Raw genomic sequence first — 27,337 nt, 5'->3', positions numbered from 1 at the left:
AATGGCTTAGGAAATACACAAACAAACAAAGTATATCCAAGCTCACATATATGACATTAATTGGGAGGATGTGATACTGCCACAAAAGCACACCACCAATAGGTTGCAAACATACATTTAAGAAGTTGATAAAAACAGTCGAAACAATTTATGTTTTATTCTTTAAATATACATGTCTGACTAAAACGCCAGAGTAATCCACAGCACACAAACAAAAGGACAATGGATTCCTCAGACAAAATAACAGGCTTCCGTGGGTACAAATATAGTACATCTGATCGACATGTCCTTACTACACACACACAAACATACACACACACACACATGCACATAGAAGTAGATGTGTGTGGACGAGGGGTCTCAACACAGGTCCTCTAGCCCAGGCTCTGGGAACTCTCTACAAACTGACATGGTGACAAACTATGCTCTTACTTTCTGAGGAGGCTTCTTGTTCATCTAAGATTTTCTAGTAAACCTAGATAATTTATTTATATAATAAATCAACCAATAGTCCCTCAGCAGCCCTCCAGATGACAAACTGATCATTTAAATACTAATATTTTTAGTGTTCATGACAAAACTTTGGCTGTCCAGTCCGTCTTTCTCCCATTCAAATGAGATCTTAATGACTATGGGATCATGGCACTGGTTTGTGTTCTCAGCCTATTCTTGTGAAATCCAAACTCCTCATGATCAACAAACAAATGCACATTTCCAAAGTATGCAATGGAAGACCCAATACAAATGTTAGGGCTATTTTTCATTGCTCAACACATCACTGCTACATACGTTTTCTGCCAAATAAACACACGGATATGTGCACGTACACATACACAAGCACACGAGCGTGTGCACACACACAAACACACACAATTACACAACAACAACGTTTCACATTCCTTAACACTATTATAAATACCTTTTAGATTTATGGCTTCAGAGATACACTACAGCTTTTGGAAAAGTCCTTAGTGTAAACCTGGATTTACTAATACTGAATAGTTGTTTGCAAAAAACAGGTTGGGCTTGTTAACTTGTCACATTATTTTCACAGTCTTTTGATGGTCACCTTGAGATTTTAAACTTAGGCACTTCCAACATCCTCTCTTTCCACAGGCAAATAATAATAATAATAATAATAATAATAATAATAATAACTCCTCCATTATCTACATTTCCAGCCTGTAATGCTTCACATTGCCTGGTGAGCAGTGGTCAATTTAAAACCCAAGTCCTGTTCTGGCCGAGTTTCATTCGAGGGAAGACGCGTGTCCTCTGACTGAGCACCCCCTCCGCCTCCTGCCATCCTGCGCTGGGAGCTCAGTCAGAAGTAGTCCCGGCGGCGCGAGTCATCGCATATGAACGAGGGGTTCCACTGAGCAGGGTAGATGCAGGAGTGGCGCGAGCCAGGCAGTCCAGAGAAAGGGTAGAGGCCGTTCCGCTCCAGGTCCGAGTTACGTAAGGCTGGCTGCAAAACAAACAATAACACAGAAAGAGAACCATGAACTCCCTCCCATGAACTCTTATGGAGGGAAATCTATAAATCGCAAAGCAGGGTGTGTCACCACACAAGATGTCATATGTGGGGATCAGGTGGATGTGTGGGAAACTATACATGAGAGGGACACTTTGGGACGGTTGGCTTTGGACATTTGTTTACAGCAAAAGGTGGTTGGATTTCAGAGGGTAAAATACTGGCCAACTAGTCTTAACAATAACGCTCTAGCACTGAAAATGAATTTCCTCACAAATGGTTGACTGATACAGCTAGCGATTTCCACCATACCCTACAACTATTTTCATTTTCAATGTCCTTAGTGCTTTCTTCATGGGGAAGATCACATGAGCACAATGTGACATGATCTACATTTTTATATTCTAACATCTGACAAACAAGAAAATGTACAAATGAATAAATCTATTTTAAATTATAAAACAAATTAAGAAAATGTACAATTGAATAAATCTATGATATATCTTGGTAAAAACCTATCCAGTGTCGACACAGTTTGAGAGCAGAATATACCCCTCAAATTGTCATTATTTTGAAGCCTAACTTAACAAACTTTTGTGTTTATGTAAAATTGTATGTTTTTATTCATTCAAATTTTTCTGTGGTTAATGAATTCCTTTTCGGTGATGATGCTATCTCAAAACACATTTATACCGGTATTTGGTTTAGAGATTTGCAAGGGACAATTATGTATTCTTAAAGACAGCCATTAGGTGGTGGTGTGGCGCTATACGTACAGAGTAATAGATGTCGGTCATTTGCAGGAGATTCTTGGTGCTGCCATTCTCCTGCATCTCTATGGTTTCTCTGCCCCACTCCGTAGAGACACGGTTACTCTTGGGGAAGTCAGCGTATGGAGACATCTGTAAGTCTCCACTTTTGAAAATGATTTTGTTGATGTCATTTTTGTCCTTCCTGGAAAGGAAATGCACAAACAAATTGATGAACAATAATGCATTGATGAAGAATGGCAGTCAAAGACATTTTCTATTGAGTTTGTATGTTACTAATGAATGTTTCATGAATGTGGTCAAACGAACACACATAAGTAACACAATTCTTACTTGCAGCAAGTCACTATGAGAGCAATGGTCAGAATCAGGAGAAGACCTCCAACGGCTGGCGACACTACTATGGCGATCAGCTTGTAGACTAAATGTACACAGGCACACGCACAGATACACACACAAGCAGAGAGAAACGCAAACACATACAGGACGTTAGACTGATGCAGTCTGAACCACTGTTGAGTGGCTATTTCCTTAAAGTTAAAGCTAAAGATTTCAGATGTATCCTACACAAATTGGTTTGTTAACACTTTCTAGGCTAAACAGTGGCAAGTCTTTCATCATTATAATTGGTGAGGACTACTGGGAGTGTGTACAGTATTATACAGTATGTCTTTGGCATTATGTTAGGTACTTACAATTTGTGCAGTTGAATCCTCCAAAACCAAATGTGCAACTACAATAAACAAAAAAAAATGTTTATTTGCGAATGATAATGACCAACACACAAATGTAGCCTAGTTAGCTCTATATGTACAGCGCAATGCAAAATATACTCACTTGACACAGACGCCATTTTTCAGTTGATAGCCATCACCACAAGCTTGAATGTAAAACAGTACAAAAGTAATATTACAAATCATTCCAATTCAGCATATCCAGTCACATGCACTGTGTACTCATTGCCAATACATATTAAACTTCATATTTGAACTTCAATTTGCACAAATCCTCCACGGATCTGCAGACTGTTAACTCAACTTTTCAGAAAAAAAATATATATAAAACACTGTGTGGCAGTCCTTGTAAGCATTCACTGTTTACGGAATCAGACAGATGGAGGCCAACCCTTACCTAGACAAGTCTTGTCCTGATCGTGGTGTTTGTAGTAGCCCTCCCGGCACTCACAGTACGGGGTGCCACTGTCGTCCCTGCAGACGGAGCGGTCAGGGTCACACTCATGGCTCTGCTCTTTGCACAGGCTCTCCACTGCAGGACAGACAAGACAGAGACAGGACATGTTCAGGAGCTCTGCTGCTCAGGACACACACACACACACACCAACCTGTTAGGAGCCCTGCTCAGGACACACACACACACACACACCAACCTGTTAGGAGCCCTGCTCAGGACACACACACACACACCAACCTGTTAGGAGCCCTGCTCAGGACACACACACACACACACACACACACACCACCCTGTTAGGAGCCATGCTCAGGACACACACACACACACACCAACCTGTTAGGAGCCCTGCTCAGGACACACACACACCAACCTGTTAGGAGCCCTGCTCAGGACACACACACACACACACCACCCTGTTAGGACAAACCTACTGACCAATTTCACCAAAAATAATATACAATTCTGTGCGTGCTGAACGTACTGAAAGTTCATATCCTATTAATTGAAACAGTAAGTGGTAAACACAAGCAGAACTATAATACTGGAATAAAAAGGTATTATTTTTCATGCGTTGACCATATGTTAGTTAACAATAAAGTTATAGTAGCAACTGGAACCTGCTCTGAGTTCTGCTCTAGTAGTCCACATCTCTTCTCAGCGTCCATACAGGCTGTTATGCTTACTTAACCAACCCACTTCATATTTGGCAGACACCCCATCCCCGATGAAAACTTAACAGCACTACCCCACACAAAGATCATATGGAACATTCAACTGAGCCCTCGCAAGAGTCTTATCTGAATGATAAGCAGAGTCTAATACTCTAGACAGCGGAAAGTGTGGAAAAACACAGAGCGGGGGAGGATGGTTGAGAGAGGGAGGAAGAGGTGGGAGGAGAGGAGTGGAGGTAGCAGACGAGTACCGTGATAGGACGGCTTGTACTCGTGCACACGGCAGTGCGCTGGGTTGCGGCTGCAGTTCCTCAGGGCCACCTGGATGCTGTTGTAGACGACGGTTCTATTCACGTCGGCCAAGATGGAAAACATGTTCACAGCCCTGATGCTCCACTCCTCACTGCCATTTCGGAGGGTTCTATTACTGTGACAAAAACAGACATTATCTTTAAAACTTCTAATGGCATAGTTACAGAATATATATGATTGTGTCAGTGTGCATGCGTGCGTGTGTGTGTGTGTGTGTGTGTGTGTGTGTGTGTGTTAAAGAAAACACCACTCACCGATAACAAGAGGACCGAATGTAACCCCGTAGAATGGAGAGGGAAGCGTTCAGCTGGAACACAAACACAACAAGGTCACATCTCACTCTCATCCACTGTGGCACGCCAGCACCCACACTTAATGCACCTTCAATGACACAAGCCAGAAAAACTGGGAGAGGAGTTATAAGGCGCCCACCCCCCCTTCCCCTCCAAAGAGGTGACAGTCCTTACCAGATGTTTTATCTCTCCTTCGATTTCATGCAGCGAGTTGGAATGTGTGCTGTTGACACTGAAGAAGCCCAGGAAGGCCTTCACTGTGAATCAGAAGCGATCATGAGGACTCGATTTAACATTCTGTTTGATTTTATGGAACAGTATGGCTTTTTGAGGGATCTAGTTGGGCCTAAACACTTTCACTCCAGTGTATTTTTTTGAATCACCTCAACTGACTAACTCACTTTGTTATATATGTGTGCATGTGTATGTGTGTGTGTGTGTGTGTGTGTGTGTGTGTGTGTGTGTGTGTGTGTGTGTGTGTGTGTGTGTGTGTGTGTGTGGGTGTGTGAGTGTGTGTTTCAGCTCACCCTTGGTGCACTCCCGGCCGTTCTCCAGGTCGGAGCCGAGGGGGCACTCGCAGCTGAAGGAGCCGTTGGTGTTGACACACGTGGAGGCGGGAGGGCAGGGGTTAGTCTCACACTCATTCACATCTGGAGGAGGAAGAGAGGAGAGTTACTGACACGCCGCCACACTCTCAACACCCAACAGGTCATCAGTCAAACCCTTGACATCGCTACACAATGATGTTTGATGGTGAGTTGCAACTTCTGGAGATACTTTGAATACCTCTTCAGCTTGGTAAAGATGTGCTTAAAAGGTGATTAAGGAATTTCAAAATCAGTCTAAATTCATTCTTTTATATTTGCTACAAGTAAATCCAAAGCAAAAAAGCAAATAAAAAATGGGACCCACTATGTCATTAAGGTTTTATCAGTATTATTTGAACACTAACAACACTTCTATGAAGTAATACATTTAAAACAACTGTTTACAACATGACCATTAAAACTGTTATATTTCACAACTGAATGAAAAAGTACTGCTGTCCAAAGCTGGGAGGTTTGAGAGGTTTATTTGGAGATTGGGAGTGTGTGCAACTCACCCTTTGTGCATGTGGGTCCTGTCCATGCTGGGAGGCAGACGCAGCTGTCCGTGTTCCCAGCGAGTCTCACACACGTTCCCCCGTTGGCACAAAACTGTGAGCCACATGGAAGCCCTGGGAAGGAGAACAGGATATAAGCCCCAGAGCTCCACACGGCCTCTCAGTTACTCAACACAGAACCTAGCGAAGAATTAATACTGACTGTAAAGGTGTCAATAGTTATAACACCTAATAACACACATAATTAATGTGTTAAGACAATGTGGTAAGTGCTTGTTCAACGGTCGACCCATGTTATAAAAATACATTGTTCACACTCCCGTGTTTTTCTGCTGACAGCGGAGGGAACACGCCCTGGGCCCCGAGAGCAGCATAACTGCATAATGTGGAATTTCTGGCGGGCAGACCTGGAACGGGCGTAGCAGACGTGACGGCCATCCGCGTGGTGGTGGCCTCAGGCTGGACGGTGGTGCGGCCCGGCGTGTGGCCAGCCGTGGTGGCCTCGGGGGCCCTGGTGGGGGCGCTCTTGCTGTAGGAGGCGGTGGTGGGCCCGCGCTGGGCCGTGGTGTTGCCCGGAGTGGCCGTGCTGGTCTCCAGGTGCAGCGTGGTCACGTCTGTGGACAGAACCGCCGTCTCTGTGTGCTCCCCGCCGGTCGGGCTGTGTGTGGGGGGACCCCCGGTCCTGGAGTCAGGCTGCCGAGCCGGGGTGGAGGGCGTGCTCTGAGGCGGCCCCTGCGTGGTGTCCGTGGTGACGATGGTGGTGCGCGGGGTGTGGGTCTCCGCCGTGGAGCTGGGCTCCAGCTGGCGGGTGGTGAGGGGGGTGGGGGAGGTGGAGGTGGAGGTGGCTGGAGCGGAGGCGCTGGTGCTGGGGGCTTCAGTGGGCACCCCTTGGGTGTCCCTCTCTCCTGCTCCGTCCCGCTCCGTTTGATGTGGACTCTGGGTGGCCGGCTCTGAAGCCGTGGAGGGCAGCGCTTCGCTGGGCTCTGTGGGGCCCTGCGTCTCGGGGGTGAAGGGCTTGTAGTGCGAGTCGTCCCGAGCGGTGGGGCCTCCCCTGACCCTGGGAGAAGTAGTGGTCAGGCCCAGGACATGAGTCGTCCCCTCCTCGGTGAGTGGCTGGACGCCATCCGTGTCCTCGCGTCTCCCCGTGCTTATGGAGCCGGTGGAGGGCTCAGTGGACAGCTCGGTGGACAGCTCGCCGTCATGGACGCGCGTAACCGTCCTCTCAACGCCGTCCGGCTGGGACATATCGGTGTGGCTGCTCTCTGAGGACAAGAACGGGGACGCGGACGCCCCGACGCCCCCCTGCCACTCGGTGTGGGACGTCCCGCTGCTGTAGGTGCGGCTGTCACGGTCAGTCACGTCTGTCCCCTGGCCTCTGTTGTTGACCACGGTAAGCGGCGGCGTGGAGCTGAAGATTACACCAGTCTCGGATGTCTGCTCAAAACCCTGCTGAGTAATGTTGTTCTGGCTGGTCTGAGACTGCGTCCATGTGGACAGATTGGGCCCTTCAGTCTCGGAGGACTCCCCAGTCTCAGTGCTGTTGGTGGTGTGCTGGGAGTCTGAGGTAGCAGCCGTCAGATCAAACCCATGAGACGTGGCGCTGTCGCCCTTACCGGTCACCCTGCCATGGAAGGTTGCCCCAGTGCTGTCCCCCCAGGCCTTAGAACTGGCGTCTGATGAACTGGAGTCCTCTGAGGTGTACGTGGAGGTGCTGTTGGAGGTGATGGACAGCAGGGTGCGCTCTCCCACCCGGCTCATGGTGGAGGAGACATACGTGCTGTGGGTCTGCGAGGGGGCGTCCAGATCACTGGTCGATGGCCAGCTCACACTCGGGGTGTCCCGAATGGTCCGAGCGTCCAGGAAGGAGTGGCCACCCTGGGAGAAGCTGGGAAGCAGACGAGTGAAGTCTATACGCTCTCGCTCTGTGCTGCTGTCCGAAGTCCAAGCGGTGCGGGAGTTTGAAGACTCTGTGTCGTGGTCAGTAGTTCTGTGGTCTTCAGATGATGTTTCTGTAGTTCTGTGGTCTTCAGATGACGTTGCTGTAGTTGTAGTTGTGTGGTCTTCAGATGACGTTGCTGTAGTCGTGTGGTCTTCAGATGACGTTGCTGTAGTCGTGTGGTCTTCAGATGACGTTGCTGTAGTTGTAATGGTGTGGTCTTCAGATGATGTTGCTGTAGTTGTGTGGTCTTCAGATGACATTGCTGAAGTTGTGTGGTCTTCCGATGACCTTGCTGAAGTTGTGTGGTCTTCCGATGACCTTGCTGAAGTTGTGTGGTCTTCTGATGACCTTGCTGTAGATATATAGGTCTTCTGCTCTGTGGCTAAAAGACAGGGGAATATTACAGGTTAGAAATGTTTCATTATCCATCCAATTTTATCTTTAAAATTCAGTATATAGGTCACTATTTTGACAAACATTCTTTTTAAATTATGCTCAATTGCTTTGGTTACTGGTAGACTTTACTATCCAATATACATGCCTGTTATGTGCATACTAGCCCACAAGAGTGTGCTTGGCACCATACAGATTTACCAGACATCAGAGACGGCGAGAGAAGATGTTTTCAGAAGTGGCTGCGGATGCAATGATTTTGGGTGGAGAACAATTGGCAGCCCAGCCTGTCTAAGCTAACAAAAGCCTGGGCCCTAAAAATGGAGGTGACTTGGCCCTTTGGGGATTGCAGTTTCCTTCCTAAAGCTGACCTAGCAGAAGCCCACGTTACAATAATGTCACTGTCTCCAGTTCATACACAAAAAATAATGTCATGATAAGGCACACTAGAACAATAATTAGAGTTGCTGTTTTTTATGAACTTACAAAAGAGAACTTCCTTAGGGAACAATGGTGAATATATGTGAATATGTGAAAGCAAAGTTTGGTCAATCACATGGGGATTATTGCAGTGATCCCCACACACATAGTACATAAATAAAGTATACAGTTAAGCAGATTAATAGTTATAAATGGCAAATGTTAAATTTAAAACATTTTGTCTCAGTTTTCCTTCATTTCCTTTGGATAGCATTGAAATACTGAAAAACATTAACATTTACAAGCTATTTAGTTTCATTATTTAGTTTCCCCAAATGTAAAGACCTTTATTAAGTCTTCCACAAATTCACTAAAGCTCCAATATGAAAGGTTCACATTCTTGACCAGAAAAACGAACATTGTTTGTTTGGTGTTTTGGGTGGGTCAGGGAGTGACAGCAGTTTATAGCTAAATGCCCTCAGCTTGGACTTGGGAAAAGCAGAAGATGTCATGAAAACATCTCACAGCCTAGCATTCAGTACACAGCCAAACAGTCATTGGGAGGAGTGTGAGAGAAGGACAATGAATTTACCACCATAACCAAATGCAGAAGGACTGCATGCGGGCATTGGTTTGCCACAGCTTCGCATAGTAAATCAACTTTCTGGATCATTCCCTGAGAACTGTACAGCAAAGTTCTTGTTTTTTTTTCATATTGTGTTTTTTTTTATTTTTTTTATCTGGTATAAAATAGGGTTGTGTGAAACTCAGCTCTTCAGCTCTCTGTCTGGCTATGCCTCGCAATAATAAAGCTGTACAAGTGTGAAAGATAGAAGCGAGGCCATGACATCAGGATGCCCTTGAAAATGTGGAATTATTACCAATAGCACCGCTATGCAAAACAATTGTATGAGTCACAGAATCCTTTTAAGTCCCCAGAGTGACCGCTTAGACATAACTGAGCCAAATCCGGTTATTAAATGGAGGCCTATGACGAGGGGTTGCCTTTTCATTCAGTCTCCAGGATTGCACATCTGTACAAGGTGTAGGTTTTTGAACATTCTAAGTTCCGCAACAATTGAAGGTTCTAAAATTCTATGTTGAATTCAATGAACCCAGATATTCTTTAGAATGTTAATTTCCCAACATTCCCGTCACACCGGTGTGACGGTACTCCTTTAAGGGTTAATAGATAACTACACAATTTGTGTTCATTAGAAATCAGGGCTGGAAGAGGAGCTTTCTAATTATATCTTATCAGCTTGACTTAATGGATCAAATAGTTTAAATATTTCAGTTGTCGGTCATACTATTTATAATAAAAACTCTAAAAAACAGTTGATATAAAATGTCCATGTCTATTCATCCACACTTATTAATTGAGGCAGTGACCTGAAAACCCTTCTGATCCTGGGCTACAACAGATTTAGAAGTCAATCTTTGATAAAAGCTTCATCATTTAACTAAACTGGGCTGTATGGGATAAGCTTCATCATTTAACTAAACTGGGCTGTATGTATGGGATACGCTTCATCATTTAACTAAACTGGGCTGTATGTATGGGATACGCTTCATCATTTAACTGAACTAGCTTCATCATATAACTAAACTGGTCTGTATAATGGGATAAGCTTTATCATTTAACTAAACTGGGCTGTATGGGATACGCTTCATCATATAACTAAACTGGGCTGTATGTATGGGATACGCTTCATCATTTAACTAAACTGGACTGTATGTATGGGATACGCTTCATCATTTAACTAAACTGGGCTGTATGTATGGGGTAAGCTTCATCATTTAACTAAACTGGGCTGTATGGGATACGCGCAGCACGTCCCACGTGAACATGTTGAGGGCTCTGGCTAGTGCCTGATGATATTTCCCAAAAGTGGAATATTTGAGTTGGAATGAAGTCATTGGTGTAACCTTCTCATTCTAGCAGTGTAAGACAGACCCAATATTTGTTTAGGATGTCATCCATTTATTTCCTAGGAATTATTCTCAATGGTGTGGACAGAAAGACATATACATCCTGGGAAAAAAAACATAATGGTAGGCTACTTTTACTCCCCAAATTTTTTAATGCATCTGTTCACAAACATGACATTTGTATTCTATTCCATTAGTTATGTACAAAGTTATAAAGATAACAGTTCATTTAGACAACCCAGTAATAACAGGGAAGGCATTGTAGTGAATCTTAAGACATTCTGTCTGATACAAACTGTGCAGTGTACAGTAGGATTAAGTCATAACAAAATACAAAAAAGTTGGAAACCTGACAAGTCCATTTCATTAGTTTATGAATGTTAGGTTATACATATTTACGCTTTGTAAGTTAGAATTCATATTAGGAATATTTGTTGTATTGCAATTCTTAAAAAAATAAATACATAAGTGGAACAGGTGACTCAAGTTTAAGACGGGAAATGTCCTCCACTCAAACCATAATACCCCTAACCCACCTACTCTCACTTAGGGTTGTGGGTTTGTTACGTTTATCACTTTCGTTGTAAATTGGCCTACAGGGAAAAGACTGTGGTTAAACAAAAACTTTCCATGTAGGCTACATCTAACAGGTGGATGGAGTTAGTAGGCCTATGCCAAGTGAAACACCTGATGGGGGACTCCCAAAAGCAACTAATTTGTTATAATTGCATTACATTTTTTGTTACAATTGTTACATGGCTTCCATTGTTCTACTCTTTCCCCTTTAGATCAACTGGTGGCAAACTGCTGTGTAGGATACAATCAATTCAATTAATTAATTTTAGATAATTTGTAGAGGGATGAATTTAGACCGCATAGATTTTCAGCAATAGCGCTCATACAAGTCTAAACAAATATGTTCTCAAGCCTTGCGGACAGCATGGCTTTCGGCCCTTGCGCGAAGTGGCTGTGTTGGACAAATGCTGAGAAATGAATGATCCCGCTTACCCGATTTAATTTCGGTGTATAACTCCTCCGAAAAGCTCCGATGAACATCTGTAATTCCAACCAAAGAGTCCCCAAAGTCTGTAGAAGTTCCCTTAGTATACTCAGTCATGGAAGTAGTCAACTCCTTTGGCAGAGCAGTTTCAGATAAATCAGTAGAAGGTACTAAAAAATAACCTCGGGACATCAGTGTGGAGTCCGTAGCCGTTCTCGGCGTCAAGGTTCCATCGAGAGATTTTAAAAGAGTGAAAAGTACTACAAGTACGACCTGGTCTGTTATTCTCAAAGTACACGTTTCCATTATAACGACGACCGTGAGACGGCGGACTGCAAACTAATAAGCAAAACGGCAAAGTGTCAAGGTCCACCATCGGAAACGGAGTTATCTGTCAATTTCTGATCGTGAAAGTCTCATAGGACAACCGGAGCCATTTAGCGGTATAGCGGGATTTATTTCAATGCACGCTTCCAGGGGCTGATTCAGAAGCCCGTATCACATCCGAAACAGCAAACTCCTCCCCCAGACAGACGATAGCGGTTTCCACCCAATTCCGCTCTGAGCTACTTTCCTCAGGCCTTGAGAGCAGTTATTGGTGAGGTCTAGCCTAGTTGAATTGCATTGTGTATAATAATGAACTTGTAAACAACTTAGTTCTTTACTGGATTGCACTTGTCTTAGTCTTTTGTGAAAATAAACTCGGGTTGCCATTGATGGGGGAACTGGGAAAGCCAATATCCAGACTGTCATATGACCCTTTGTCCAGACAAAATAAACACAGCATCATGAGTAGGTAGTCTACACATTTGATGCAAGCTGCAGGCCTACAACCAGCAGTTCAACAGTTGGCTCAGTTTTTTGTGTGACAGGTAGGCTAGGCCTAATCCAAACAGGAAAGTTCCATACAATTAGCCTAGACCAATTCACATTGATCATTTAAAATTACAAAACTGGAGGGCTCAAATTCTGACACTGACCCATACACAGATCATGACAGAACTGTAACAAAACCTGTGATATGATTCCACCCGTCTCAAGTGTGAGGTTGGGGCAAAATCACTTCAGCTGAGAGCGGCCTATGCTATCAGAGCTTGTGATGAAGGAGGAGTGGTGGTAGCGTCCACGGGAGGCAAAGTCGGCATTCTCTTCTGTCAGCTGCCGGGTTTCCATGCCAATGGTTGACAAAGAAGGTGTCACAACAATCTGGTCCTCAGGGCTCTGTCCTCTCCTGAAAGAGAAGCCAAGGTGGCCAGAAATCAGTCACAACGCACAGGCTCAAAACATCACTCCCAGGGAGGGAGACTTACCATATCTCATTGTGACTGGGAGCATGTTCATTTGAGTTCCTTTGGTCTTACCAAACCTACAAGAACCTAAAGAACTTCAGGGTCTGGACCAGATTGGGCCTACATCCAGATTAGTGTCGCTGTCAGCTGTTATCAGGGAGAACCTTTCTAAGGATTTAAAGGCATAGTCTGAATCTTAAACTTCCTTGTATCCTTGTATCTTATGGAGTCAAAATAGGGTCATTAATATTGAGAGGTTGTATAAAGATGTTCACATGTGTAATAAAGTTTTGCAGCTGTGCAAATACTTTGTATGTGTGTGAATCTCCTACGCGATGATCGATAGCTGCCATAGCTAGCTGACACGTACAAAGTATTTGTGCAGGTACATATTTTTTCCACACGTGTACAAAATATTTTTACAGATCCGCATTTTCCCCCCACATATGTACAAAACATTTCTACAGATACACATTTCTTTCACACAAGTACGTAATATTTCTACAGGTACATAATTTTTTCACACATGTACAAAATATTTCTACAGGTACGAAATTTCTTTTCACATGCAGAACTCCTTTTGCACAGCTGCAAAACTTTATTACACATGTGAACATCTTTTCACAAGCTCTCAATATTAAAGACCCTATTTTGACTCCATAGTATCTGGCAAAAGGTTGTTGATATATACAGTACAGGCCAAAAGTTTGGACACACCTTCTCATTTCAATGCGTTTTCTTTATTTTCATGACTATTTACATTGTAGATTCTCACTGGCATCAAAACTATGAATGAATGCAAAGTTATTTGACCCACAGATGAATATTTGTCAAGTTATGGCTCGCTGAATATGGTATTAAAAAATAGCAACTTTGAAGAAACTAGAATATAAGACATGTTTTCAGTTATTTCACACTTTTTTGTTAAGTACATAATTCCACATGTGTTCATTAATAGTTTTGATGAATCTACAATGTAAATAGTCATGAAAATAAAGGAAACACATTGAATGAGAAGGTGTGTCCAAACTTTTGGCCTGTACTGTAGATCAACAGACAATCACATTACACACCTCTCTTCCCTACTCCTAAAGCAACCTGTTGATTGGCTGGAATCTAATGTTTGCTTCCCATTTACAGAGCCAGGGCATTGTAAGCTTACAGACCTTTTTGAGCAGATAGACACCAAGAGGGCCACAAGGGGGCAAATTGGCACAAACAGATTGGAATCACAGACTGTACCTACAATATATTATTTGTGCATATGTAATTTACACCATCATATCTATGTGAGTGCTTGAGGGTTTTTTGTTGACACATGATTGTGTATTACCCTTCATTAAATCCCTTTCAATATTCAGGTACATATCAGACACGGCATGTTAATGGATTTAAAAATCTTACTGTTCTTTTTTTGTATTTAGTATGTATATTAAGCAAACAGTGTAAACATAGGGTCTTAATTAATGTGCTTCTCAGTTGCCCCAGGGTTTTACTACCTTATAATAGCTAAGGAAACACTGGCAACATTTAATACTGCCTCTGCATATATTTTAAAACCACAAAGTTTGACAGACAGACAAACCAAAAGTTAAAGTGGAATGCTAGTTCTGCTTCAATTTGCAGTTGAATGTTATAGACGGGAAATGGCTTAATGAGGCAAAGCAAAAAATAAAGCCATTAATCTACCAGGAGACAGTTTAAGAGTTTCCTGAAATCCATGAGCCAGTGCAACAGCACCAGTTTAGTGGCTTACCTCCCTATGTTCCTCAGGGATAATCTGATCCATCTGAAAAAACTGAACTGCGCAGCAGCACCTGGGACCAAAAGAGGAAATTATACAGATAAACTGCCATTATGTCTTTTTCATTTCTTTCTCATACTTTAGAGCATTATGACTTTCCCCTCTAGTCATGTATTTATGAATGAAAGTAACATTGACTCATTTAAGAACTTACACCTGTGTGCTAAGGGACTGCAGTAGCATAAGACCTAGATCTTCCCCACTGCTAGTCAATAGTCAGAAGGGGACTGCCTGGCATTGTGGAGGGATTACGTATCACAGAGCTGGAAAGCCCACTCAACAGCTGCAATACAGGTACAACTGAGGCACTCACTAAAACATTTGAGGTTCTCAGTCATCATCCTGTTAGGGATGTGACCATGTCACCTTGACTTTGAGGTTTAAAAATGCAGAAAACAAATACAGATGTGTAAAGAAACCTGAAAGGAAAATACAATGTATCCAGAAGGCATAGGTCTAGCCCACACATTTTATAACCTACCTGTTGGCAAACCCGGGCTTGTTTTTCCAATGTAGAGGTAGAGTATAAGAGCAACTAAAATATTCACCAGGGCATATATCCACTGAATTACAAACATGATCAGAATAGAACAAAATGCCTGTAGAGAATCAAAGACAATTTATTAAGGTATATTATGAGTTTGTCAAATATATGGTTGAGTAATTTGCAATACCACAACCTAGAACCTACTTACTCCTATTAATGCAACCCAGGGGTTGCAAAGTTTTGCGTAACAAGAGTTTGGCATTGGTCTAATCTCTGGTTCCTCCAGCTTTGGTTTGGTCTCAGCATCTGTTAGGAGAACAAACATGAAGTAGATCAGAAATAACTAGTTTACATTCATATATTTTTGTGATAACTCTAGAACATACTGAAAAAGGTATCAAAATGCTGCATTTAAACATGTAAAAGTCTTTGCAGGCTCAGTATACAGAAATTAAGACACTGCACAATTCCTGTTTCCTAGCTACTATTGTTACCAGTATTTCCATATTGTTCTCCAGGTGAGGAGTCTGTATGTGTTTCCCCCAGGTTATGTGGTTTCCCATGAATACTGTTATTATTTTGCAACTCGGTGGCATCATTTTCAGGCAGAACTTTTTCTGCCATTGGATCGCTCTCCTCTTTGTCCTTGAGGGCAGAGGCGGTGCTGTCCAGGCCCAGCCCGAAACTGTCCATCAACGTTTCCTTGGCAGGCACCTTTGCCCTCTTGCCCCTGGCCCTGGGACCTGGCGCGGATGATCTCTCCCCTTCGGCTGGCGTGCCGCTGGGCAGTGGAAATATCTGGTCCATGTCCTTGGTGAACTCCAGCAGCGTACCGTTGCTTGCCTTCGTGATGGAGCAGTCGCTCCCATAGCTGGAGTGGGTGGTTGCCATGAGTGGCTTCCTCTTGCTGTGTTTCTCGGTCAGAGGCCTTGTCCTCTTGACCTGGAGGTTGTAGCTCATGGCCACACAGAAAAAGGCGTAGTCAATGATGCTGTAGGTCAACATGAAGTTGATGGTGACGATAGGGGCCAGGGTGTTGACCTGGCCTATGAAGATGAAGGCCATCGAGAGCAGGCTGGTAAAACAGATGGCTGCTACTGGAGTCTTGTTGGCCCCTTTCTGTAAGTTACACGGGAAACACATATTTACACAGTCTGGAATACATGACCATTAGTTTGATTTATTTACGTAACAGTTTTGTGATGTGAATGGTAAAAATGGAGAAATCACAAAGCCATTAGTGATATTGTATAATGGATTATGTAATTAAATAAGAATGGATATTGAGTGTATTGCGTAATGTGTGTTTCAGGGGAAAGGGGGAAAAAAGCTGAAATCTTCAATCATTTCTGCCTATCAGTGTTCTGCAAATCTATGGGTAAGCCTCCAATTCAAACAGTCCCAAAACCTTCCTCCTGACCTCTGACAGAAAAAATATCACCTAAGGGCATTTTGTTCCGCAAGGCGTGCAACACAAGGGCCTTTCCAAGTCCCCGAGAGCCAGACTGAGGTTGTCTAACTACGGCCCGACAGGCTCACATTGCTGGCACTCTGGAGCTGGACTGCTCTCCAACCTGGGCTGGCCCTGTCTCCGCTTCCTGCATTTGTTCTTGGGCTTTGATACGGGGCGAGATGTCTAGGGCCTCGCCGCGGTGCTCCAAGAGGGGGGTCAAACAGCGCTCAGGGCAAGGGAAAGGGAGTGTTGCTTTTTTTTAAAAAAAGGCACAATTGTGTTCCACTCCGTTCCCTCACGTCTGTCGAGTGCACTCTGCCACTATAATTAGGAGCCTCTCGCTTTTTTTGTGGTCCGTCCCTCTAACAGAAGCACCAGGAGCTGAGGGAGCTCTAATTAAGCCAGCAGAGAAAACACTTCATTAAAACCATATTAGCCTAGAGGGCAATGGGAGAGGCCACACGGTTGGGCAGTTCTCAATGAATCAGTATGTTCAGGTCTGGGTTGAGGTGACGTTCTCAACAAAAATTAAGATTTCAAATGTCCCCCCTTAACAGCGCTACCACAATCACTGTTTTATAAATTATTGAGGTCATTTAATTTATCCCTGTATGTTCTCCTGGGAATATGAGAATAGCTATACGCAACAGTTGAGATCTCTCTGTTCAACGTATTGATCACACCACGAGTGCTGAATTGTTAATGGCTTATCACTTGGACTGGAACTGGAACTGACTGGAAATTAGGCTTAGGTTTTTTCTTTTCCTTGTCTGATAACTGATGAAAATAGGATTTCGACTTTCTACACATGTTCACTGTGGCCAAAGTTTCACACACCCCATGTCCGAAAATGCCCAGGGCTGGAATGACTTTCTCCTGAGCGATGCACTGGAGGATCCTGGGTGCCCCGTACAGGCCGCCCATGCATGAGGCCAGGGAGGAGACGTAGAGGCCCAGCAGAAACAGGAAGCCCACCAAGGAGACCTGGGAAAAAACAAACAGAGAGGGGAAGAGAGTGCAGTGGGCTACACCCAACTCAGTTCCGCTCAGCCCTTTGCAGAAAAAAAGTTATATTGTGTTGAAAATAAATCAAGCAAAAGAATGTCTGATATAACAATGTCACACTATCTCTGCTTACGGTTACGAAATATGCTACCTTTCTAATTCAAATCCAACTTAAACTTGAATATATTAAGTTAAATAGTTTAAACAGTACTGCAATACAACACACTTTTAAAAGCACAAAAATGCACAAACACAAAAACATGCATTTTTCTCGCTGAGAAGCACAATTCCTGAGGTCTCGCCGACTGACCATGCCCTCTCAGCTCATAACTCTGAGCGAAACCACACTTGTTGAGGCCCAACTGGGCCGAGGGACAGCTGTGGGCAGCCCAGGCTGCTGGCCTCCTGAGGAGGGTCACGCCCCAGCTGGGCTCCAGGCTCATCTGACACATTCACACCAGCTGTACAAATGGGGTCCACGCAGCATGCATGCCTTGGACAAGAACTCTCCAGGGGCTTGGTCCACTGAGTATATATGAATGAGGATAATGCAGGGAGAGGGGCTGAAAGTATGGATCTGTTTGGCCTGTGCATGCACAAAACTTTCTCCTGAGGTTTTTAGTCCAGCTTCAGCTATCCTTCCAATTATTCCAAACAACTCCCCCAATCTCCACCCCATCCCAAAAAAGACTCCTAAATATATTGTATTACCTACTCCATACACAAATATAAAACAAAGCATATGTTTTCAAATATATCTCTTTACAATTAAAAGGAGAGGGGGAAATGTGTTTGAATAAACAACCACATTCCCACAGCAAGGGAGCAGGCCACAGCTATGCTTTAGTTGAGGCAAGAGAAACTGGATCTGTCCACATGTGTCATGATTCATTATCTGCTGCTAGGACTCCACATTACGGGGGCTGTTACTGTACAACAGGTGTGGGTGAAACCGTGGCGAACCGTTGGTGAAACCTGAAGAGCTGCGTTTCAGATACCCAGCAGGACAAGCACAAGCACATCCCACACAGAACACGCCAGCTGCTCTGGGGAGAGTGGGAGATGTGCCGATTGGGAAATGTATGGGTTTGAGTTTGCACCGAGCTGTACCTTTTCAGCGATCAAGAAATCATTGTGCAGGGCCTCTCTGGTGCAGATGGCTCCCAGCAAGAACACGAAGACGAGATACAGGAACCACCTGGTGATTCACACAAGGCAAGAATAAAAAGAGCCCTCTATTAATAGACAGTCACAAAACAAAAACACACACAATTAGCAAGCTGACATCTGGGCTGATCATATATTTATATATTCAGAATGATATAAAATAGCCTGAATAGTGTCTAAAACTGCTTGGATTCCCTTGACTGGATAACATTCATGGCTTGGACAGGACTGTGATTTTTATCCATGATCGCAAGAAGAACTGCAGATGGCCCCTGCTGGCTCTCCTCCACCCCCGGCCCATGAAAGAGACACTCACGAGGTGCAGACGGCCGCCAGCGTTCCCACGGGGATGTTCTGCTCGGGACGCTGGAGATCGGAGCTCATGTTAAAGCCCGCCATCACACCTACACATCAGACACAGACACAGACACAGACACAGACAGAGGGGATAGGCGTTACTGTCCAAACACATCCCGGCCCAAACACAGAGCACCTTTCACGGCCCCGACGGCAGACACACGCCTCCCTGTTCCAGGGTGGTGAAAACTTCACAGTGACCTTTATCATAACTATATGTTGGATGTATGTTCCTTCATTTCCACCGAGCAAAATTATTCTCTAATTAATGCATATGTACAGTATGAATATGGTACAATAGTTCCTCCCACATGTTTAAGGAAGACATCTTGAATGTGAAAACACAACTTGAAAGGGACGAAGCAATGAAAAGAGAGGAAGCAGGGAACTTCAGCTTTCTTCCTGCGCTGAATGACTGGGCTGAGGAAAGCACTGGCCGCTCTCCCCTCATAACGCCATGGTAACAGAGTAATGGCCCTCTGGTGACAGAGCACCACTTCAGCAAGTTATCTGCCAAGACATGCGGAGGGGCTGGGAGAGGTTCCCACAACAATCATGTCCAGTCACTCAGCACAAAAGAGACAACAATATATTAAAAAAAGCTTTGCTGTTAGAGGACCAAAGATAGCACACAGATTAATTGTACCAATTGGCTATTGTATATCTTGGATATGTACAAATTTGAATCATCATATGAGTTATGAAACGGTTCAACAAAGCTAAAGCAGTACTTTCCGATGCTCATAAATGACTACTTTAAATATGTTATTGTAGAAATTGTTTATGCTGTTTTGTTTTTGCTCTTTGGCAACATTGTACCTAGTCATGGTAATAAAGCAACATTAAATTGAATATGAAAAAGTCCATGTGTCACCTGTGGCTGCTGGGAAGAACACCCCAAACACACTGAAGAAGGTCTCTCCATTGGTATAGTCTGGCAGCAGATTTCTGTGCAGCAGTTTTGCGGAGTACCCAACAAACCCATGCTCTGTGAAGTCAGTCAAAAGTAACATCCTCAATCAACTATACATATGCAGGACAATGACTGGAAAATAAAATTCATAAACTCACCATTCAACTCAAACAACATGATGCACACATTGATGCTTGTGGCAAGCTTTTATTTTTATTCTACTCATCATAATTCACATGCAGTTCTGAAAATAATTTTTTTACACTGTAGTGTATATAGATTATAATACCATGATTGATGATCGGAGTTCTCACAGCTTCATGAGGAATTCACAAAACCTCAAAACCCAATGAGCCAACTTCTTCTGAAGCAAACACACCCTCTTCTCTACAATGCAGTTTGGCAGTGTACGTGCTAAATACTTTATTAGATGTGAAAATGCTCTGAGAACCAAGGGGATAACAAATCATCTCACCTCATAGGGCAGATACGAGGATCAGAATGAAATGAAAGGCTTCCTTGGCTCCTGATGGGCCCGGAGATTTAATGAAAACCAGTGGTGTGGTGCTGCTCTTGGTAGTGAAATAGTAAAGTTTGATTGTAAATGAAAGCTAGGGGGCATAGATATGGCATGGAACATGGTGGCCCAGACTCCCCCCTGGCTGCTGACTGGCCCTCCTCCAGACCCCTCCGTGGTCCGGGCTCTGGGTGTCTGCTTCGGCCCGGCACGGCCCCTTACATAAGCGTCCAGGGGGGATATGGGCCCCCGCCAAGATGCGTGCAAACCAAGGGCCGTGCCTGACACTCGGGCGGGTTCGCCAAGTTCAATAGTGCGGCCCTGCAGCTCTGATGGAGGGAGGGAGGGCGGGCTGCGTCTGCTGCTGCAGCGGCGGCGGCTGCACAGAGCTCTGGGCGTGCTCACAGGCAAACTAAACAAGCCTCGAAACAGGCGCCGGACGACCATTTGCACAAACAGCGGTGGGAGATATCACTGCAGTGCTGGGATGGGTGGGAGGACAATGCTGATTTGTTAGTGAGGTCCCTATGGTGACATGGAAAAGATGCTGTAGCTCTGTACTAGCGGTGAAGTAAATGATACGACATGATGTCATGAAGGAAAAGAATAACCCATGAAGAAAATCCAACACAGCTTGCAGACTTGCAGACTTAAAAATGTCTACTCTCCATAGGAGAGACTAAAATATAGGTCTGGTCTGGGTTTTTATGGTTCACTCCAACACAATGGCTTTCTACTGGATGCGCTGAGCGAAAGCTCTGGCTAGCAGAGACAAAGCATTAATTCAGAAAAGAGTCAAATCTGGGCCCGCCTGTGCTCGAGCATGAACCATTTCCCTCTTGGTTATCTTGTGATGGGAAAGAATGTGTTCTCTCAGATTAATGACATGTTTATCCAAAAGGAAGTCGCCACCCTTTTCAGAAGCCCGGCCTGTTCCTACCCTTGCAAGTCACGGCGCTCAGAGAGACGCTGCTCGCTCCAGGCCCGTGATTGTGGCTGAGGATCAAGGCCTGCCTACTCAATGCACTGCCAAAGGAAAGGCAAATTAGGCTCCCACAGCACTGGCGTATCCCAAGCCATGCCTCTCTATCAGTCATCAGAAATACAGATGAGGATATTCCACATGAAATCAAATACACACACTCTCAATCATTAGAACAATATTGTCATGATTCTCTTGAATTTAAGGATTATATAGTTGGACACCGAATACACATGTCTGATCTATCTAGACTGAGATTATTTTTATGGAATTGATCATATTACATTTTAAAAATGACAGAATTAATTTTAAAGATCTCATTGAGTAAAAACTCAAGTGATTACAAACCAGAGCTGTTAAATCTGGTGGCATGCCAAATAAAGTGAGGGTACAAAGAGAAAGATGTTTTTAGACACAGATCAAAGTCTCATGATAGCCTGCTGCTCCTAGTCAACTGTGTGCCCCCCCTCCCTGACTGCGCTGACAGGCCTTCTCCCATCTGTGGCCCAAACCTTTATGTAATGGACACAGAGGAGTGAGTCGGGAGGGCTTGTGTCATGGAGACAGTCTTTTGTGACATGATTTCAAGCCCTCTATTTATAGGAGGAGTTCAGATCAGAGGACTTGGACCAGGAAGTGGTGATGTGGAGGCTTCAAGAGGAGCGCTCCAATCAGCTTCCTGCCTTTTTCTTTTGTCACGGTCCAAATATGTGGGTGAGCCCGGTTAACACCCTAAACCCAAAACCATGAACACATGAGAGCTTCCTGTCCAATTGGAGGGAGTTGAAGCAGCGTGTGTTTACGTTGTACCAGTGTGGGTCAGTACACAGTCAAAATCATATATGGTGTTCCATATGTGTGTGCACAGTGCACAGTGCACTGGAGCCTGACAGAATACGGTCAAACGAGGCTGCCCTCCCCTGAGAGGATCATAACCACTTTGAGGTCGGCTGCAGTATTTACAAAGGGAAGGGAATTAAAAACCAGCCCCTTTCAAAATAAATGAGGACAGTTTGGATAGGAGGCTTCTGTACCTCATAAACAATAGAATTCTACTTTCTATTAACTTTCGCTTAGACATTTCTTCACATTCATTAGATCTCAGGGGGAACTGCTTTGCCTTTGGGTTTAGACACCAAAACCACAGGAAGCCTTTGTCACCATGAATCACTGGTTACACATCTCCGTGAGGTGAGATGGGGAAGCACAATCACATTATGATGTGAAGGGGGCTATGGTTTATATGGTCTGCGAAACAGATGAACCGAGAAACAACTCCTTCAAGCACTCTAACCACATTTACATAGTTGAGATTTAGAAAATGGGTGTTCCACCGTGGTGCTTTGACAGCAATTCACATCTTTCAACACTGAATTTCAATGAGTTACGCCAGCGCCAACTCTGTTTGACCCTCTATCTATATTTGCTTATGACACCATAAGCTGAACATACAGCCAATCATAACTATAATGTTTCATCCTTGTTATACTTTTCATCCTTGTCAGATGAAGATTGACTGAAGACAGCCAATGGCTTTCCAGTGCCATCCACATCATTTTCACACCATTCAAAGTCCTTGGAAGCTCTCACTGTTTTCAATAAGTTCCAGGACGCCCACACAGTCCCACCCCCTGCCTTCACACACAGAGGGAGAGAAAGAAGATGGCTTTAACATCAACATGATATTGGTAGTCACACACAGTTCCTCAGGCCAACCACCTGGCCTTGTCGGCCACGATTACCAGCGTTATCAGACTGTAAACACATCTGCCGCGGCAGCTCTGCTTCTCCTGCCACTGGCAGGTAACCCGCCCACGTGGCGCTCTGCCCGTGGCCCGAGCGAGTGGCTCGCAGGCCGGCCGCCAGCAGTGAGCTCACTCCCAGCACAACCAGGCCTAATTGGAAAAACCTGGAGCAAGCGTCCCACTGCCTCCATTCCCCCAGCCTGCGGAGTGCAGTGTGGGCCAGGCCCTGCTCCTGAAGGAGGGGCGGTGGGGTGGGCTGGGGTGGGGGTGGGGGTGGGTGGGTGTTGGTGGAGGGGTGACAGGGAGACGTGCTGGGGTAAGGTTTCACGCGCTGCAGCACCACCACCACTACCACCCTGGCCACCCCGCTCCCACTCCACACGGCTACTGCTGTGGGCTGGGCTGAGCCTCCCTCTCCCTCCCTCCCTTTCTCTCTCTCGCCACAGGGAGGAACTGCCCTCATGGAAGGCTCTGCACAGAACCCTGGACAGGAAGCTGATAATCAGGAGAACAGGAAGTGCTGGAATCGACTTCCTGAAGGCACGAGTGCGGGGAGTACATACAGGCCCTGTCTGAAACATTCAGCCCCTTCCTTAAGCACAAAAGGCTTCAGAGTAAACAGAGTACGGGGGCTTTGGGCGCCCCATCACGTCTCATATACTTCCCCTCTACCCAAGCCAGAACAATGCTACAGACTCCACTCTCATTCTTTCACTATTTGTCCTCCACTCCCTCATGAGGAAACTTAAACTCTTAAATAACCTACCAGCACTGTAAATGCCACATAGCTTCAACCACATGGCTATAACAATGGATTTGGTTTTCATTTGGGTGACATATACAACAGCTGACTTGATCTGACCTGAACTGGAAAGATTCAAAATCATCAAGGGACCCATACTTTTGCCTAAACAAATTAAAAAAAAACCTAATAAATGACATGGACTAGGTAGGTCAGGAAGGCACTATCATGTAAGTCACATAAAAAAATACAAAGTGAAAGTAAAGAATAAGGCCAACAGGCTGCTCTCTAGTGGACAGACTGAAGGGACATGGAATGGAAAAAACACTGCTCTGACAGAGCCGTAAATAGGCTATATAGGGCTCTGTGCCCGGTGATACTACAGAGACACCTACTGGTCAACAAGGACCAAAAGTTAGGACGGAAATCTAAAATGACTACATCCATGGAAGCCATGTAAAGATCCACTGATTTCACTTCACAAACTTCATGTTTTTTTACATTCACGTGTTTAAATCATGACACATATAGAAAAAGGTAGCACTTGCTGGAAAACTACAGAACAAAAAAGATCAATTATTTATTCTGTCAAAGACTTCATGCACACAAGATTATTACCGACCTGGATCCAGGTGGGAGAAAGTTCCAATAACAAAGTCCAGAGTGGACACGGCAAGTATTCCCAGCAGCACCAGCTGCAGGCGGACTATCCACTTGACCCCTGCGAGGTTGATGCCGAGCAGACCCAGCAGCACGGCCACGGAGATCCCACGCACCACCCACACGCTCTGCAGGGCCAGGACCTCGGCAATGGACTCAGAAAAGCCTGTGATGTACATAGCTCCAGCGACACACTACAAGGCCATAACACACAATGCACGGAGAGTCTCAAAAGGACAATGACTGGTATTCAGATAAGAATGATCTGAAATGTCTAACCATGTGTCAATGTGTGATATATACATGTATGTTAAAAAAGATAACATTAAATTCTTTAATTGTAAAATATACAACATATGACTCAATTGTACTTAGATGGGGGATGGAATGGAATAACCCTGTAATTCTGTCCACTATGTTGAGTGAGCATACTGACCATGGCAGTGTGTTTAACAACAGACTCTGATTTTTGACTCACTCACCTGCCCAAACACGTAGAGAAGTCCAACGGTTCCTCCAACTCGGCGTCCCAGTACTGTGGAGATCATGGAGTAGACTCCCCCACCGCCCACTCTGCAACGTTCACACACCCCAATCCCTGACATCACCGTCACCAGGGCCACCAGCACCACCAAAGACACCAGCAGCATGCCAAGCAATACACCAGCGTTGCCCTGGCAACAAGACGGACATCAAAGTAAAGGTTTACCTTATTGTCTCAAATACAATAAAAACATCTTGGATCAAAGAGCGGTTCAAACAAGACAGTACATGAAAAGAAAACTACACATTTCATAGTAGAAAGAAATAGGCTAGTGACCAGTTGTAACAAGATTATCAGTCTCACAGCCTCTCTAAGGTTTTTCCGTTTGTTTTCATCAATGACAGATACACATGAGTTGAAGGCTCAGTTTTAAACTTTAAATATTTCAGTTGTTGAAATGTTGAAAGATTTAAAGTACATACAGGAGGAAGTTTCTTTTTATTTTTTCATATGTAGTACAGCTCACTAAAGAGAGACCAGCAGTGTGTACAATGTCTACCCTGCAGGCACAAGTGCAAACCCACCACCAGCCATCCTGTTCTGAGGAAGAGAACAACACCAAATATGTTGATCATGCAGGTGGTGAAAACACCATCCCATGTCCCGAAGAGGATGGGCTCCCAGACAAACAGTTTCACTTTCCACCATGGCTGTGTAGGACTCTGTGAAACCTGGATAGAGACAAGATTGAAAATGGCTGTTTCCCATACTGCTTTAAGAATTAATAAGCAAATAAAAAATGTATGTGTCTCTCAGTCTGTTCCAAACAGACACTGCAAGATGATGATATGAATGATAAAGACCTGGGCATTTTCATGAAAAAGCTCCTGGACATGATAAGAGCTTCTGGAGTCACTCTTGCCATCACATGAATTCAGAAGGTCATTATTGTCCTCTGCAGAGGGCCTGGTTAAGGTCCATGAGAAAGATGGGTCTTCCATGGACAGCATTTTAGAACTCCTAAATGACATACACATGATTTAAATGCAAAAAGTTATCCATGCCAACCGTTTAGAAACACTGTGTTACTGCTATTCATTAAACAGCTAGTTATGCAGTCAAATAACAATCTAGTCATGTGACTATCAGTTGAGTTAATATTTTATAATGGGGAAAACCTGTTTACCAGGTTCACCATACGCCTCATCTCAGTTAGCCTACATGCTACATTCAACACCTTTTCCGTTTTCAGGATGGTAAAAACATCTTCACACCTGTGTTGTTCATTGACGCTCTATTCCAGGTGCATGACCATATGTTAATTGGACCTAGCCTACATAGTCACGTGATACGGATGCATATCGGGATGTCTATGACATTCGAAAATGTGACAATTTCTGACATGAACATAATAATTTACACTCAAAACTGTAAACGACTACTGTAAAACTTTCAGGCAGAAATTAACTTACAGGACAAATGCAGTAGGCTAGTCCACGTTCTCCCCTAAATTCCTTGAATTTCCCCTAGGGATCAAAAGTATCTATCTATCTATCTATCTATATCTAAATGAATAGGCTCTTTGCTTACTTCAAGTTAGTGAGAGATGAGTGCCATCCTCTTCTGACGTCTCATTTGCACTTCTTTTCCAGGTAAGAAAATTCCACAAAATTGAAATAGTCTAGTTTAATTCAATGTATAAACTTTCTTCTTGAATAATCAAATTAAACTATCTTCTTTCTAAATAATCAGCGACATTGCGCTGAATAGCACCACGCTGGTGGGTTATCTCGTAGGTTATTAAAAAATTATGCTACGTGGTCAATGTTAACGTCATTAAACAAATGTTTGTTTTGACCAATGCCTACCCAGGTGTGCTTCTATGCCTGGAAAAGTCACACCCCAACCATTTGGTTGTTAGTTTTGGCCAACCTTCAGGGGACGTCAAGTGTTTGCTGGGCATGTATAAAAACTACAGATATTTACGAAGATGACGAAGACATCTCAGTGGTAGCAGCATTCTGTTTGTATCTGATCTGCATGAGACCATAGTTATTTTCAGAATCATAAGATATTTAGAAGCTAACTGCCCATGCAATTCGCAGAATAGCCAAGGCCTACAGATAACGAAAAAAAGGGACACATACCTCTCCTCATAGAAGCATCGGACTAACTTTTTAATACAGCTGAAGTTACCTTTCTTATGTTTACAAAAGGTAAGCCAAAGACTATTGA

General features: G+C 44.2%; 1 protein-coding gene across 2 annotated transcripts; it reads right to left on the bottom strand.

Moving 5' to 3' along the window:
• Positions 1–142: 142 nt before the first annotated feature.
• heg1 (heart development protein with EGF-like domains 1) lies at positions 143–26,887 on the bottom strand. 2 transcript variants are annotated; one of them, XR_012981909.1, is made up of 15 exons: positions 26,693–26,887; positions 25,966–26,122; positions 25,687–25,833; positions 25,101–25,292; positions 24,581–24,812; positions 19,934–20,047; positions 19,019–19,106; positions 18,646–18,733; positions 17,368–17,514; positions 15,572–16,196; positions 15,286–15,383; positions 15,072–15,189; positions 14,543–14,603; positions 11,506–12,728; positions 7,995–8,134 (listed from the first exon to the last, which is right to left on the bottom strand). XR_012981909.1 is itself a non-coding variant. In XM_076263751.1 (13 exons), exons 1-13 carry the CDS (start codon positions 11,801–11,803, stop codon positions 1,325–1,327), a joined length of 3,387 nt encoding a protein of 1,128 aa, XP_076119866.1. In that variant the 5' UTR covers positions 11,804–12,538; the 3' UTR covers positions 143–1,324. The 2 variants fall into 2 exon arrangements, 1 of the variants encoding a protein (XP_076119866.1); XM_076263751.1 differs by lacking the exons at positions 14,543–14,603; positions 15,072–15,189; positions 15,286–15,383; ... (8 more) ...; positions 25,966–26,122; positions 26,693–26,887 and adding exons at positions 143–1,468; positions 2,251–2,428; positions 2,578–2,665; ... (6 more) ...; positions 5,239–5,361; positions 5,814–5,927 and having other exon boundaries at positions 6,221–8,134; positions 11,506–12,538.
• Between the last annotated feature and the right edge of the window lie 450 nt (positions 26,888–27,337).

The sequence above is a fragment of the Alosa pseudoharengus genome, unplaced genomic scaffold (genome assembly GCF_046254945.1).
Source record: "Alosa pseudoharengus isolate Yale_2024_CS ecotype anadromous, Long Island Sound unplaced genomic scaffold, YU_APseudo_1.1 YU_APseudo_1.1_scf_3, whole genome shotgun sequence".
Lineage (NCBI taxonomy): Eukaryota > Metazoa > Chordata > Actinopteri > Clupeiformes > Clupeidae > Alosa > Alosa pseudoharengus.
Note: the sequence above shows the minus strand (reverse complement) of the source record. Positions and strands in the feature narration are given on the sequence as shown.